The sequence below is a fragment of the Glandiceps talaboti genome, chromosome 10 (genome assembly GCF_964340395.1).
Source record: "Glandiceps talaboti chromosome 10, keGlaTala1.1, whole genome shotgun sequence".
Classification (NCBI taxonomy): domain Eukaryota; kingdom Metazoa; phylum Hemichordata; class Enteropneusta; family Spengelidae; genus Glandiceps; species Glandiceps talaboti.
The window spans coordinates 11576553-11594380 of NC_135558.1; the positions used below are offsets into that span (position 1 = coordinate 11576553).

The following is a 17828-nucleotide window of genomic DNA, read 5'->3' on the forward strand; positions in this document are numbered from 1 at the left end:
CAGAAATTTCACACAATTGCCAAGAATCACCAAATTAAATTTTTTCACCACTGTTCTAGTAGTGGTCCTGTTGCCTCACGAGAGTCAACATGTATGTATATGAATTAGGTGAAATATGAATATTCATGATGCCGACTGATTATTAACTTCAAGCAAATAGTCATGACTATTCAACGTTCATCTGATACCTATGCATGTCTGCTGTTTATTCCCACGAGGTGACACAAGACGTGTTTCTTGGCTATCATACAAAATTTATGTGACTTTAGATCATGAAATGACTCTCAAGAACCCAAAGTTTATGGAAATACGTTTATTTCCTGGAGTGATATTCCCTTCAATTAGATTGACAGAGTCATTGTTGTGTACACTTCTTTAGGGATACACCATTTGATTTGGGGGAGGGGAGGCTGGAGGATTTTCAAGAAAGATTTGTTGTCGGCAAAAAGAAGTAAAAAATAAAATATACTGACCAACTCAAGACAGAAAAAAAAATTGTTGGCGAGGTATGAGCTAAAATAGAAATTTTGTTGTTGGGTCCAAATCCTATAACCCCCCCCCCCCCCCTCCAAATTAAATGGTATACGCCTTTTTAACTTGTGTTTAGTTAATGGTAAACAGGAGTGCCAACAATAACAAGTCCTTCAGTATACAAGTAACTACACACTGACTAGATAAGAGTTATGTGCAAAGATACCACACCACAATTAAATTCAAAACAAATTTACATATACAACAAGTAACACTAAAGTAAAGCACTTTCCCTATGTGCTACACACCCTTATAGCATTCATATCAAGTATAAAAGTATACTGTTTCATTTGGTTTATTTACAAGCCTAGCATGTGGCCTTTGTAATGTGGTCAATTAGCAAATGAAACAGTATACTTTTACACTTGATATGGATGCTATAAATGATTGTGGTAAATACAAAAAAAAAACGCTTTACTTTTGGTATGATATTAGTTTTTAGATTTGGTAACTGCTTACAATGTTATCTCATTGATGTGGCTTAGATGTGTAGTGACTACATCTCTCTGATAACTTTCAATATAGTGTAGGCCACATTTGATTGTGCATTATTGTCATTTATAACCTCTGTGCCAGGTTTGAATAAGACCAAACTCTGTGCATGGATGAGAATGAACTGCACACACACACACACACACACACACACACGCTCACTTTCTGAGATACATTCTTTGTGTCTTTATCCTTATCACTCGGTCTGTCTGTCTGTCTGTCTGTCTGTCTGTCTGTCTGTGTCTGTATGTATGTATGTATGTATGTATGTATGTATGTATGTATGTATGTACATTGTATGTGTGTGTGTGTGTGTCTCTCTCTCTCTCTCTCTCTCTCTCTCTCTCTCTCTCTCTCTCTCTCTCTCTCTCTCTCTCTCTCTCTCTCTCTCTCTCTCTCTCTCTCTCTCTCTCTCTCTCTCTCTCTCTCTCTCTCTCTCTCTCTCTCTCTCTCTCTCTCTTAGGTGGTAAAAAAAACACATAGTTTCTATCAAAATATTAAACTGATACTTCAGACACAAACAAAAACAACACAACACATATAGTTAAGAGTTTTCATCTGCCAACATTTGAAACAAACACACATTCCTTAGATGCAATTTCATGCACCATGCATTGTACAAAACATTCCCATGCAGTTTCTCTTCTATTTCTTCTCTTTTTTTCCAGGAAAAGCCATGCTGGCCATAACTTTCAACATTCAAAAGACAACATTAACAACAAAATAAATCTCAAATCAAATGATTCATTGTTACTTAGCAACAGATAACAGATACAGAAAACAGTCTAGACGTAAAATGGGATCCAAACCAGAAGGTACCATGCCAGGATAAATTTAAGAACAGTGATAGATATGGAGATCACAAAATTAACTTTTAACAGCCATGAACCATGCTTAAATTTATGGCAAACAGAATTGTTATCATTGGCAAAAGATTTCTAGAAGTATGAAAATGGTAGTATATGGTTTGACTATACGCATGGCATACAGTTGGACATTACAATTACCATGGTGAAAAGATAGATTCCAAGATATTACACTAAAGAGATGTGACTTTACCAGACACCAAGGACACGACGGGAACACGTACGTACGTAGGCAGGTACACAGCTTGTCTATTGGCTGTGATGGATTGGATGTACCCACCTGACGATCTAGACTACTAACAGCTGGGTTAGCAACAACCAAGTCCTCAGAACGACTCTGCATTACCATAGAAACTGGACGTATTTGATGAAGAGAATCTTGCAAAGAAGAACTCTTTTCAAATCCGTTTCCGCTTCCACTTGTCTTGTCGGCTTTCTTGCGTTTCAACGACGCGTGAAATGTTTGATGCGGCAGTGCTTCAGCTCGTATCCTTGAAGTGTTGGCCGATGGCTGGATTGCGAGTACCGAATCACTCTCGTAATTAAGGCTGCTTTCGTCACCACCTCCAGATACTGCATAATCAGATGCAAAAGAAAGAGAACACATACGTCAAAAATAAATGATCAGTTATTCAAGTATCAAATAACATCACGAAATTATAGCGTTCACGTTCTATCAGTCACATATCTCACAATTATACGAGATCACACCAGATAGAAAGATTCAGACTCTGCTAGATGTAATGATAAGAAGTTTAAACAACTGTCACAGTGTCTTACAGACTTCAGTATATTTTTAACGTGAAATGCACTGCCAAAATAAACTTTAAATTTTCCTGATACTTTGTTCAAGAAAACTCCAACCCATTCTCAGTTAAAATCAAGAAAAAAAAATCAGTGGTCACCATACAAAGTTTTGAAATAGAGATAAAATCATTGACAAACATTATCATTTTGGAATCCAATATGGCCGCCGAATAGTGCTCACTCTATGGGAAAATACAAGATTGTTGATTCCTTGAAAACAAGATGGCGGACCCCAATTTTTTTTTAATTATTTCCAAAGGACCAGAAGCAAACTTCCATATGGCAAAGTATGGAGAGATTTTAAGAACATGGATTTAAGAAATTCATCCCCAAGACACATACAACTACCTTAACGAGTCATGCTTTGTATCATGGGATTTATAGAGTGAGACAAATATTCTCTCTGTAAAAAAACTGATAGGACATGATTGAAACATACACACGTTTCTATCTCGGTTGTGCAACAAAGAGTATGACAACATCACTCCTTACCTTCAGAATCACAGCTTCCTGCTTTAGGTGAGAATGTTGCTGAGCTTTGAGAAGCCTGACTGCTATCTCTGCTATGATTAATGACTAATTTTTCTCCATTGACAGGACTAGATCGGTTGTTTTCAGTGCTAGGATGAGGCAGAGTAGCAGCATGACGATGCCTAGTAGCAGGGCTACCATGTATATATGGACCATGATCTGATAACACAATTTGATGGTGTTGTTGATGATGTTGCTGTAGTTGTTGTTGTTGTTGTTGTTGTTGTTGTTGTTGATGTTGGGCTTGCCGATGATGTTGATTATGCATTTGTTGTCGCCTTTGTTCCCTTTCTTGCTGTTGTTGTTGTTGATGCTGTTGGAACATTTTGAGTTGTTGCCTATGTTGTTCTTGGTACATTTGATGCGCTTGTAGTTGTTTTATCTGCTGTTGCTGATGGTGTAACATTTGCTGTTGATATGTTTGCAAGTTCAAATACTCATGATCCTCGCGTTCTTCTTGTTTCTCGTGCGTTGGAAAATTTTCGTACTCGGGGGCAGGGAATGTCAGTTGAGGCTGTGCAGGCCTTCTTGAATGTTGTTGAGCTCGTTCTCGCTGTTGCTGTGCATGTTGTTGCTGTTGTACATGTGCTTGTTGCTGCTGCTGTGCATGTTGCTGCTGCTGTACATGTTGCTGTTGTGCATGATGCTGTTGCTGTATATGTTGTTGCTGTTGCTGTACATGTTGTTGCTGTTGTACATGTTGCTGTCTTACATGTTGCTGTTTCACTTGCTGCTGCTGTTGCTGAAGCATTTGTTGCTGTTGCAAGAGTTGTTGTTGTTGCTGTACATAGTGCTGAGTACGTTGTAAGTTAGCCTGAGCAGCAGCCTGTTGCTGTGCCTGTTGCAGAGTCTTTGGGGTAATTTGTGACAGTTGGCCATCTTTAATTTGTAATGAATACAGTCCAACTGGTGGTGGTGGTCCCGATGGCGGAGGTGGCCCTGATGGTGGTGGTCCTGATGGCGGTGAAACATCAGGATACTGTGGTCCCTTATCAGGGTAGTACGCATCTGCGCTGCGCTGTCTCGCGTGTATATGCTGGTGACGTTGCAATGATGCATCTTTGTCATAATACATTGGTTGACTTGCACTGCGTTCATGCTGCGGCACCATCTGTTCCTGCAATAACTGCTGTGGTGGCGCAGGAGGCAGTGGTAATTCAGGCATGCCCATACCATCTGAAGAATGCTGCGACAGTTGAGATCCTGAGTATTGGTGTTGATGTTGGTATTGGAGTTGAGCTTCAGTAGACATATCTCTACGTCTTGTTCTAGGGCTGTCTGTATAGCCTTTATGCATTAACATTTCATAACGAATTTGAGATTCAGCTGATCCCTTTCTACGAGTCCTAGGACTATCTATGTATTGTTTACGATAATTTAAAGGGCTGTCAGTCCTCTCTGGAAAGGAATATTGACTTGAATGTGACGAATGTGAAGACATTTGACTGTCAGTTCTTTCCGGGAAAGAGTGCGTTGTGGAATACCCCGTACTTGCTTGACTGTCTGACCTGTCATGGGAGTGATGTTGGTGGTGTCGGTAGTGATGATGATGACCGAAAGACTGTGAGCCATTCGTTCGCCTGAAATGCAAATCAAACGACAATGCCATCAATGCTTTAAAAATGTATTTGAATATTCATTTTCATTCTCAATGCTTTGTACACAATTGACGTTTTATGTACACACTTGTTTTAATTTCTTTGGTCTGTTTTTTTAAAAAAAAATTATATTAGCAGGCCTCACTTCTAAGATTCAATCACATGCCTTAGCTTCATGCACACACTTTACCATTCTGCTCAGTTTAAATCTGTGGTTGCTCGAACAAGCCTGCATGAGTACAAAACTTGTATTCACCAGCGTCCTAGCATCCTATCCAATGTCTCTCAAGTTGAAGTTCAAATAACATCTGGTGCCGGTGTTCCACAGTTACAGTGAGTGTTATGCAGTTAGAGTGAGTCCAGTTTTCAGAACAATTCTTGCGAAACTATACAGAAATGCAAGCCATTTTTATATTCAACTATTACACCATACCATAACACCAAGGTTTCAAAAGTGCTGATAACAACTTTGTGTACTTAGAGAAAGAATAGCCTATACTTACCTATCAGACCTCTGTACAGGGGGTGTATTACTAGCAGTCCTTCTATTAAGTGACGGACTGTCAACACCTTCCCGCCTTCCCTTTTGTTCTCGCATTTCCCTTTCTCTTTCCCGTTCTCTTCTTTCCCTCCTTTCCCGTCTCTCCCTGTGATCCTTGTGATGCCTTGTCTTTTCATGTTTCTACAATGGAATTGAGACCATGTCATCAAACCATCCTAGATCTTACATTGATTAACCCAAGCTTTTAATATCTAAGTGGAACAAGTTGAGTTTTACATACATATAAACCCTTGTTTAAACGACAACACAATTGTCTTTTGGCATTGTTATTGATGGCATAATAGACACTTCCTGAACACTTTAATTACATCAGGACAATAGGCCTTTCCAAAATTTGCCATGGTGGCGCTCTACTTCCTGTCTGTGTGTACCTTGGGGGTATACATGGTGGCACTCTACTTCCTGTCTGTGTGTACATTGGGGGTATACATGGTGGCACTCTACTTCCTGTCTGTGTGTACATTGGGGGTATACATGGTGGCACTCTACTTCCTGTCTGTGTGTATCTGGGGGTATACATGGTATAGGTTACTTGGTTAATCATAGAGCACTGCTGCTTTCCTTGATGTCTGAACAATATGAAAAACGTCCCTGATGTACAATTCTAATTTGACTGAGTGAGGGTGTTGTATTCTTAATATCCTGTTTGCAGTCTGGAATGGCCTATAGGACAATATAATTATAATACAACCCATAACACCAAAGTAAAGCATTTTCTGTATGTACCACAGCTGTTTATAGCATCCATATCAAGTGTAAAAGTATATTGTTTCATTTGCTAATTGACCACATTAGAAAGGCCACATGCTAGGCTTGTAAATAAACCAATTGAAACAGTATACTTTTACACTTGATATGAATGCTATAAACGACAGTAGCACATAGAGAAAGTGCTTTACTTCAGTGTTTCTGGTTGTATACACTGTACAACCATTATCCAAGGAACACTCCCATGTACCTCTAGAGAGGCAGACATTCGAGAAATAGTTCTTTTGTGATGAAACTCAGAAAGCTAAAATACATGGAATATTTCTCTTGATGTGAAACTCGGAAAGCTAAAATACATGGAATAGTTCTCTTGATGTGAAACTTGGAAAGCTAATATACAACATATCAAAATACACGTAATATCGATACTAAACTGTTCATATTTGAAATTGTGATGCAACTTGTTTAGTTTGTGTAAATAACAATATGATATTACGGGTGACAGAAGGTCTGCTCACAGAAGAGGACCTATAAACACTGGCTAACTTCACTTAAAAGGACTGGTTACATTGGTATACAACTTGTCTAGAGTTTGCGTGCAATAACAATGTGATATACGGGTGACATACTGTAACGTCTGCTCTCAGAAGAGGACCTATAAACACTGGCTAACTTCACTTAAAAGGAATGGTTACACGGTATACATAGTTACTTACATGTGATCTATGTCTTGAACCTGTGTTCACTTTGCCTTCTAGCTCATCTGGTCTGGCTTCTGTGTTCTGTTTTAATGTCTGTCAAAGTGAAAGAAAACTGTTCAGGTATTGTATTGAAAGACAGGACACAAATCAACTTATCAATATAAAATAAATTACATTCCATAATGTGACAGTTAAAATCCAGAAATGTCTAACTTTTTATCCAGGAATGTCTTAATTTTTATGTAACGAAATATGTTTTATAATTATATTCTGACATTATTCTCTTTTCAAGGCACAATAGCTGAAACCATTTATGACATACATGTGCATATTTTCCGACAAATAATTCTGTTCTAGAAGACAACAGAATTTTATTCTATGCCCAATGTATGTGTTACTGGACAATGGCAAAGCTCTGTATACGATCAACAAGTTATTACCTTATTTTATTATTTATTATTTTACATTATTTTGTCATCATAATATCAATATTCAATGTTTAGTGAAGAAGTCAAGACCTAGTTCCCATTCCACCCATGTGTACATAATTTTGAATATACAAATTATGCTTCTGGTGATTATACATTTTGTTGTGAGTTTTGACTTGTGAGTCATTTATACACACACATATGCACACACACGCATACATGTACACATACACATACACAAGCACACAAGCACACATACATACATACATACATACATACATACATACATACATACATACATACATACATACATACATACATACATACATATATACATACACACACATACATACATACATACATACATACATACATACACACACACACATACATACATACATGCATGCATGCATGCATACATACACACACACACACACACATACATACATACATACATACATACATACATACATGCATACATACACACACACACACATACATACATACATACATACATACATACATACATACACACACACACACAAACACACAACACACACACACACACACACACACACACACACACACACACACACACACACACACACACACACACACACACACACACACACACACATTCAACAATGCCTGACAGACCAACACTTCCATGAATACAGCACTAATGGAAAATTCTTCAATTTTTCTTAAAAACAGAAATGAGTGTACTGATAAATGACTGAATTTCATAATTGTCTTTGTATATGTTATAACAGGCGGTGTGCTCTGTTGACTTTGGTATGCATAGCTGGATCAACATAGGTCATGCTAAGAATTTACCAACTATGCGATTTAAATTACCAGTAAAGGATTAAAAGGACAGACTCATTACAAGTAAATAGGGGCGGCATTTAGACTGAAGTATAGACAAGTAACTGTTACAACTTGTGAATAAATATCAGGAAATACCTAACTTATAAGTCACTGGTAACAGTGTATGAAGAGAGTTGGTTTGAGAATATCATGTACTATATACATTACAGTTAGCCTAGAATGAAGTCATGGTAGGAACTTTGGGGTCTTGCCTTTCCCCCTACAGTAGAGGAAAAGCGAGAACCCAAAATTCTCACACGACTGGCCATTCTAGGCTAACATACAATGAGTAAGGGGTATTTTTGTAGTCTAGTTCCTGTATGGTATCGTTACGATTTACACCTCTGGTTTAGTTAAAGACCACGTTGGCATCTCGACTATCTTTTCAGAACTCATAATCATTTTTTAAATTTGTTCTCAACTTGACAACTTCAAAAATGAAAATGATGTCTGTCATAATCTGTAATTATCATTATCTGCTTTCTATATTATCCATTTAACAGTACCATTTTATATGTACATATGAAAGAAATTTGATCAAAATTTCATCATACAACCATTTTTGTGGTCAAATGTAGTGATAAATCTATTTGTTCTGGAATTCATAACTGTAGCATTTTGTGTGTTAATGTAGCAGGACTAATTTTTTTTTTGTAGTTCACAATTTGACATTATTTTTCTTTGCAAATTGTACTGGGTAACAACTTCCAACTCACACCTATATTCCAACCACCCCACACACCCTCTACAGTGTGTATTGATTGAGAGTATGGTTGAAAACATCACATATGCAAAATAGGCTAGGTACTGCAATGCTGTGGTGTATGTGAGAGGTGTTAACACTACAACCAAGCACACACCGCAATGCTGTGATGTATGTCAGAGGCGTTCAACACAACAACCAAACACACATTGTAATGGGACATATGCTGTTCCAATGCTGGGATAGCCTAGAGTCATGTGCACCTCAGAATTAGCCTAGAGTCAAGTCATGTGGACATTTTGACTATCCTTTCTCCACAGGAGATGATAGTCAAATCCCCATCTCCAAATCCCTACACAACTTCAACTCTAGGCAAATACTCATACTGATATGCATATCAAAAGTGTTGCATACCACAACCAAGTCAGACACTGCAATGTGACATACATGTATACCAAGACAAATGATAACACAGAGATTGATAAAGACAAATAAATACAGTAACAGGTGTACTCTGCAGCCATTTCTCATATGACTGCCATCGCAAGGCTGTGATTGAAGGATTACCATCAGTGGTTATGATTGACGGATTATCATCAGTGGTTATGATTGATGGATTATCATCAGTGGTTATGATTGATGGATTGTCATCAGTGGTTATGATTGACGGATTATCATCAGTGGTTATGATTGATGGATTATCATCAGTGGTTATGATTGATGGATTGTCATCAGTGGTTATGATTGATGAATTATCATCAGTGGTTATGATGACAGACAATGATACGACAAACCAATACAATAACAGGTGTATTCAACTGTCACTTTACACATGATTGTCATCAGCGATTATGATTCAACAACAACAGCATATCATAGTACAAAGTTCAACCTTGGGATACCAACTCATCTTGTGGACAATAAATTGTATTTATCATGGCACTATAAAAGCTGTCTTGTGGTAAAATGAGCCAGATACTTTAATTTGACTTTCTTCAACAGTTTTTGCATTTAACTTCACGTTTGGTGTAATTGAGGCTATGGAATTGTGGGTAACCATATAAGGTGGCAGCACTGCTACAGGGTGGCTATGGAATTGTGGGTAACCACATAGGGCAGCTACACTGCTACAGGGTGTAATTGAGGTTATGGAATTGTGGGTAACCACATAGGGCAGCTACACTGCTACAGGGTGTAATATTGAGGCTATGGAATTGTGGGTAACCATTTAAGGGCAGCTACACTGCTGCAGGGGGTAATTGAGGCTGTGGAATTGTGGGTAACCATAGGGCAGCTGCACTGCTACAGGGTATAATTAGGTTATGGAATTGTGGGTAACCATTTAATGGCAGCTACAATGCTACAGGGTGTAATTGAGGCTGTGGAATTGTGGGTAACCATAGGGCAGCTGCACTGCTACAGGGTGTAATTGAGGTTATGGAATTGAGGGTACCCATACATGTATATGACAGCTGCACTTCTACAGGGTGTAATTGAGGCTATGGAATTGAGGGTACCCACATAGGGTAGCTACAGGGTGGAACTGAAGCTATGGAATTTTGGGTAACCATACAAATATATAGGACAACTACACTGTTACAGGGTGCTGGCACACATTCTGGGTTTCTGCTCCTAATGAAATCTAACATTTCCTCTATTTGCTTATCTTTTTCATTGTAGGTTTTATTTCAGTTGATGACAAGTTTACACAAATTTTATGAGTAAATAGACACTTTTGATATGATTGGTTACAACAGTGAAAACAGCAACATTCTCACACAGCTTCTTCCCTTCACTACCCTATACTACTACTACTAGTACTAGTGCTTTTGCAATGGTTTTGAAACCCAGCATACAGAGAGGATGTGACCCTCGAAGCCAATTTGACACGTCACCAGGGTTCTCCACAATTTAGAAAAATACAGGGGCGCCCTAATTTGCATATTTATTTGCATATCATTAGCATATTTCCAGATCATAATATTAGGAAGTGAAAAAAGTTTCCAAAATCAAAAACTCCTATTTTATTCATTCAGCAAACTAAAATGTACTGAAATGTATTGTAATCACCAATTTCCAAACCTTTCACATAATTCACAATGTAAAAATTTCAGGAAGGAGGTTGACAGTTACACAAACGATGTTATAGTAATGTTGGCAAGCATGTTTTACACACAGGAGTGACAACACATGGCATTGTTGATGTACATGTATGCACCTCTAGGCTAGCTATCACTTAGTTTTGAGTTGTTGGTTTCACCTTGTAAATGTGCATGTCATTCATAAAAATTAATTGAAAACAATTCATTTTCCTTTATTTCTCTAAAATTTGATATCCTTTTAATTTTCATGAATGGAAAATGATTTTTCATCCAAATTTGCCGGAAATACGTACATTTTTAATGTGACGAATTTGGGCTAAGAATAACCGAATACGTTCAGTGCAAATGTACAGTAACAAACATGGCTGCCACTTCGGAGCTACCTCGTGGTACTACGATCGCGATTCACATCCAAACGTGATCATTTAGGACATAAATTTTACCATGGAACCGTACCGGAGTAGTTATTTCTAAAGAACATGTATAAATTTTAGGATTTTGTTCGTATTTATCGATACAATACGAAAATTGCCGTGACATCGTACATCGTATGCGTACTGTATTACGTATACGGGAAGGCTTGGAAATTACCGGCTTGATATACCCGGCCATAGAAACTACCAACGTACCGTCTTCTACTTTACGACGGTACTGCATTTACTGTTTTTGTTTCGGCTACCATTGTTATAATCAAGGCGATAAATAAGTTCATAAATGATGATAGACGCAGTGTCGCTGTTTACTTCCTTCATTAACGGCATTGAATAGAATCTCTTGAAGACGTTCACACCAAAACAAAGGGGCGCTGAACGCAAACAGAGGGGCGGTCCATGAAAACAGAGGGGCGGTGCGCCCCTCAAAAACCCCTCGTGGAGAACACTGCGTCACTGACATACACAATTTCTAGTGACGCACCAAAATTTGGTGTTCCTCTATCTCTAACTATGTACTGAGCAGTGTGCCTTCTAAGCCAATTTGACGCACCACTAATGCACATAATTTCTAGTGACGCACCAAAATTTGGTGTTCCTCTATCTCTAACTATGTAGTGAGCAGTGTAAGCCAACTTGACGTGCCAGTGACACACAATTTCTTGTGATGCACCAAAATTTGGTGTTCCTCCATCTCTTACTATGTGATGACTCACAAGAAATGCTGGTTGTTTTCATATTGACTCACAACAACAAAATTTGGCTATCATTAGAGGGCACATTGGATGTGGGGGTGGGGGGGAGGGGGGGGGGTGGTTGGGAGGGGGGGGGACTAGTCAAATCTGCATACATTTCCTTATCATACATACCACAATTTGGCTGGGGAACCCTGGTAAAATATCTTTGGCCAAATGAAGGCAGCTTTCCCAATTGAACACTTTACACAGAACAAAAGCACTGTCTACCCTACAGCAAATTTGTCCATAGCCCCTTTCTCTCACACTTTCCTTCCCAAAACACTGCCTACCCTAAAGCAAATTTAGGTCCTTTTTTCACATACTCGCCTTTTGAATACTGTTTGTTGCTACAAACTGACTAAAAACAACAATTGTAGGCTAAGTTGCAAATAATGACATGGTTTAATCCCTCAACTGTACAACATTACATAATGTATTGTTTTGCCTTCTAATCTCATTGCTGGAATGTGAGGCTATTAGATAACAATAGAGATTTTTTTACTTGGAATCCTTTTTTTAGCCAACCCTGAACTAGACTAAAGATTCATTATTGTTGTGTTCCACATTACAATCGGGGTAATTGACAGCAGTATGGAACAAAAAATTCCAGTCTAAACCTGAACTCGCGACAACTTTACAACCCACTCAACCCATACCATGCAGCATGGACAAGTCATTCCACACACTAAGAACATACTTAGCCTGCTCAACCTGTGGAAGGTTACATGACATTATAGCCATAATAACCATAAGTATGTGCGTAAATCACTGATATAGTCAACAGCATACAGGGTGAGATCAATAGTTCATGAAGGATAAAAAACTAAATTTTTATACTTAATAGACCTCAGAAACCCCCCCCCCCCCCAACTAATTTGACCAAAATTGAAAATTGCTTCAAATCACACAATCAATTTCAAATCATTACGTAGTATGTAGTGGTAGTGCTATGAATATAAAGCCAGTATGTAGTAGTATGTACATTGTAGTGCTATGAATACAAAGTCAGTATGTAGTAGTATGTAGTGCTATGATGAATACAAAGCCAGTATGTAGTAGTATGTAGTGCTATGAATATAAAGCCAGTATCTAGTAGTATGTAGTGCTATGAATATAAAGCCAGTATGTAGTGAGTTAAAAATACTTCTTTTCTTGACACTTTACTTTATTTTAGTGCCATGCATTTACTATAGAAAATATTCTTCCTTTTATTCTCAATTTAACATTTTTTAAAGAAATATTTGTATTTTGGCATACAAAACATCCATTAAAAGTAAAATAGATTTTGTAGGATGAGAACTAAAATGGCTCAACACCCCCCCCCCCCCAACCACCCACCCACCAACCACCACCACCCCCAAAGTAAAAGATTTAGTTTTATCCTACACTGAACTACATGTAGTACTGATCTCGCTACTAAATCCATTTGTAAGAACACACACCTGTCACACCCAAAATACTACAACTTACCTGTAACTTGGCAAGTGGAATGATGTCACAGTTCTGTGGTCTATGCCATACAGTTTTTTGAGTAGTAGCATTGTAATAATAAAATCTGGAAGTGTTCTGGTCAAAGAGCTCCCACCATTGGCTGTCATCTGTTTTCTTACTGAAAGATATAAAAAACAAATACTTCATCAGATTTGTCGCTACCATGACAACGATAAATTTTACATCTCATAAAAGTATTAGAGTATGAATCAACAACTACATCAGATTATGCCTGTTAGATAATTTAAATTAAATTTGCCATATACATGTACATGTATGTGTACAGGCAGCTACTTCGCCTTACAAGATGACTTACATACTAGGAGGGCTACAATAGTCATTGATTCATTGTTTTGTGTTTTTGATGATGTGGATAAGAAGGTCAAATCTACCTGAGTTCCCCAGGTATTTTATCTAAGTCCCCAATCAGAATTAAGTGACAACAACCAAGACAACAACAAGGTGTGGAAATCTACAGTGTGTACACACATTTTATCAGATTTCCCTCCTCTGTTTATTAGTGTTACTGGGGTTCTTCCAACCTTTGTAAAAATACCAACACAACTGTCTTTCAAAGTACTGTGAGCAACAACCCAGTCACTAAATGCATTTCACTTGTTTCAACTCAAATACATTCACATCCTTACCAAACTTACTAGTATACATTCATTTCCATATTTTGAATGAAAAATACAAATAATAGAAATATTATATTCCATATCTCATATGAACAATATAATTTATAGTCATGTTTGTTTATTCAGTAAATTAAGGAAGTGTTAAAATTCAACCTGAAACACACAGAGAAGTAATTTTCATTTTATTTGGCTTCAATCTGCTCCAAATTATAGAACACATAGAAATCTCATCAATTCTTACATATCTTCAGAATGGCCTGATTATGTATTTGATTAAGAAATTATAATGGCCCATGAATTTATTGATTTATGTGCATTATGTATACTTTGGGAAATGACTGTCATTAATATACAGCCAATCTGGATACTAACACAGCTTGAAATTCAACAAAATGATTTTAAGTGACTGCAATAATGTACAATACATAGGCACTCAGACAGACACATACAGAGGCATTATTCCATTTTCAACTACAACATTGTATCAAGACTACCAAATTAACAGTAGTCCAGGGCACATAGACAACTACAACATTGTATCAAGACTACCAAATTAACAGTAGTCCAGGGCACATAGACAACTACAACATTGTATCAAGACTACTAAATTAGCAGTAGTCCAGGACACATAGACAACTACAACATTGTATCAAGACTACCAAATTAACAGTAGTCCAGGACACATAGACAACTACAACATTGTATCTAGACTACCAAATAAACAGTAGTCCAGGGCACACAGACAACTTAACATTGCATCTAGACTACTAAATTAGCAGTAGTCCACGTCACATAGACAACTACAACATTGTACATTGTATCTTGAATACCAAATTAGTAGCAGTCAAGGGCAAATACAATAGGCTACTAAATTTTTGTATCTGGACTACCAGTAGTCTAGGACACATAGACTACTAAACATTATATCTAGCTAACCGAATAAGCAGTAGTCCAGGACAAATAGACAAATAAACATTTTATCTAGACTACCAAAATTAGCAGAAGTCCAGGACACATAGACTACTATTACTAAACATTGTATCTAGACTATCAAACTAGCAGTAAGCCAGAACACACAGACTACTAAACATTATATCTAGACTACCAAATTTACATCATAGTCTTTTAGAGGCATGGAAATCATTAGCAAACTGAAGGTAAATTAGTTTACTGCAAGAATATTGGCAAAATAAGACTACCAATCCTTAAAGTTAAATTTGAGCCAAGACTGTAATGACATCATCGGTCAGGACTTATCAGCCAGCCCTAATATTTGGGGAAAGGGAGATTAGATCATGCCACAATGGCTGATCTGTCAGTCTGATTTGAACCCTGTTATGTGTATTCTGATAGGATAGATGGATAAAAACAGTATGTTAGACAAGTGGGTGACTTTTTTTGACATTTTGTATTTTCATTTCAATGTCTGAACTATTTACCTTTAGATTAATTCAACCTGTTTGGTTTTATTGATTCCACACACACTACCACCATATGTCTTCACTATACATTTCTGCATGTAACTTCAAAAACTGTTTGTGTTGTTTTAACTAAGTGCTCTGAGAAGTGTAATCATATCTGGTTTCCGAAGTTGTAGATTCCAGACTATGCACTATGTTAACTATTTCCAAGTTTATAAAAATGTTGTAAGTAGGCATTTTTCATCCAAGTTCAAAATCTATTTTAAGACTAGTGTCTGTGTGTACATGTACATGATGATCAGATGTACATGTATGTATGTGTGTATGTGCATGTGTGTGCGCGCGTGTGCATGTGTGTGCGCGCGCATGCATGTGTGTATGCATGTATGCAGTGTGCCCTCTAACGATAGCCAAATTTTGTTGTTGTGAGTCAAAATGAGAAAAACTGGGATTTCCTGTGAGTCACCACGTAGTAAGAAATGGGGGGGAACACCAAATTTTGGTGCATCACAAGAAATTGTGTGCGTCAGTGGCACATCAAATTGGCTTAGAGGACACACTGCATCTATGTACATGTATGTACATGTACGTACGTACGTACGTACGTATGTAATGTACCAGTGTGTCTGTCAATCTGCCTGTTTGTGCTGTAGAGTGTGTCCTCTGAGCCAATTTGAAGTGCAACTATCATAGTACATGTACCAGGACTTTCTTGTGAACCTAGTGTCCTATCCCTTAGCATGTGGTGACTCAAAAAAAAAATTGATGTTGATGTTTTCAGTTCAACACACAACAAAACATTTTACCTTTCCTTGTAAGGCACACAGGTGGTGTATGTATGTCCCTGTACATGTGAGCATGTATGTATGTCTCTGTCCATATGTTTATGATACTTGTTAGAAAAGTCAATGAGATTGTGAAGAACAAGAAGCCTTGTGAAGTATGTGCTTCAAACTTGAATATGGAACGAGAAAAAAAATCAATACTATTTATTACCGTAAAAATACATTATGTATACATTTAGGGGACTTTGTTGTAAAGTATTATTGATCAATTCCTTTTAATAATCACATTACATTGCAATCAATTACAGACCAATCTCACTAATAGGATTAATTTCAAACATCAAATCTCTATTCTAATATGGCTATTACAGCTGTTACTTCTACCAACTGTACGACTGACGTCCATATTTCTCTGACTCTCTGCTAGGTCGACAACCAAGTTTAATACAGACACACCTACACTGTTTTCAAATGGGCAATTCTACTTCTCTATTCATCTATAATGCATTAGTCATGTTAGAAAGGAAGTGTCTCCAGTCTGCTTTGCTAGATGTTTTCCCTTCTGTCCTTGAGTACACTGGATCCCTTAAAAGCATTGAATTCATCAGATGTTTTGCTCACAAGACTACCGGTAACAGACGGACCCCAAATTTGATACTACATTGTATGTATGTTATTCACCTGTAGATGTGAGTGTACATTCATACATGTATGTCTCAGTCGAAATCCTTAGACACGTGTAATCAGCTGTCGAGGAACAGTCGTCATAATCTTTCTGACCTCTGTACATCTACGAGTACTATTGTGGGTAAATAAGTTAGTACTCACCCATGAGAATTTTACTTTATGCCATGTGAGAGAAAAGCACTCACTCAGATGTTTATTCAGTTAGCGATACCAAATTCATGCGACTCTATCTTTCATTACAGATATCAAAATAAATTCTATGTTTAGACGAAATGTAACAAGATACTTTTGCATGGTGAATTTGCAGAAAAAAACTGATGAGTGATTTTATTCATAGTTTACAGTATATGTTGTTCATCATAGCCTTTATGCTAGTGTTAGCAGAATGTGTAATGTTTTGTTTGTTTTCATTTTCTGTGGGGAATAATTCTTTAGACTTTACTGTGCTATCCTTGCACAAATTGCTGTGCAAGTATTCTTATTAACTATTTACTGGTGTAAAATAGATCAAATATAATTCAACAATATTAACAGCTGTGTATGTTGATAATGTATGGGGGGGGGGGGGTACAAGTGGTCAAATTATGTATGTAAATTCTACCTGAGTTTATGAAATTTTGTTGGGGGTGAATATCAAAATAATTGCAAGAACCCCTCCCCCCATTAATTATACAAAATATCAAAACCCTTTAATATCACAAACACTATATGCCATCTGTCAACAATGTAAGGCGCCCAT

General features: G+C 37.4%; 1 protein-coding gene across 1 annotated transcript in view; it reads right to left on the reverse strand.

The window, feature by feature from the left end:
• The window catches only part of LOC144441488 (uncharacterized), a 32706-nt gene that overhangs the window by 7677 nt on the left and 7201 nt on the right, over window positions 1–17828 (reverse strand). Inside the window, exons 3-7 of the mRNA XM_078131070.1 lie at window positions 13538–13676; window positions 6812–6889; window positions 5329–5507; window positions 3189–4807; window positions 2170–2462 (exon numbers count right to left, since the gene is read on the reverse strand). Coding sequence (XP_077987196.1) covers window positions 2170–2462; window positions 3189–4807; window positions 5329–5507; window positions 6812–6889; window positions 13538–13676 — 2308 coding nt within the window. The remainder of the gene's footprint in view (window positions 1–2169; window positions 2463–3188; window positions 4808–5328; window positions 5508–6811; window positions 6890–13537; window positions 13677–17828) is intronic.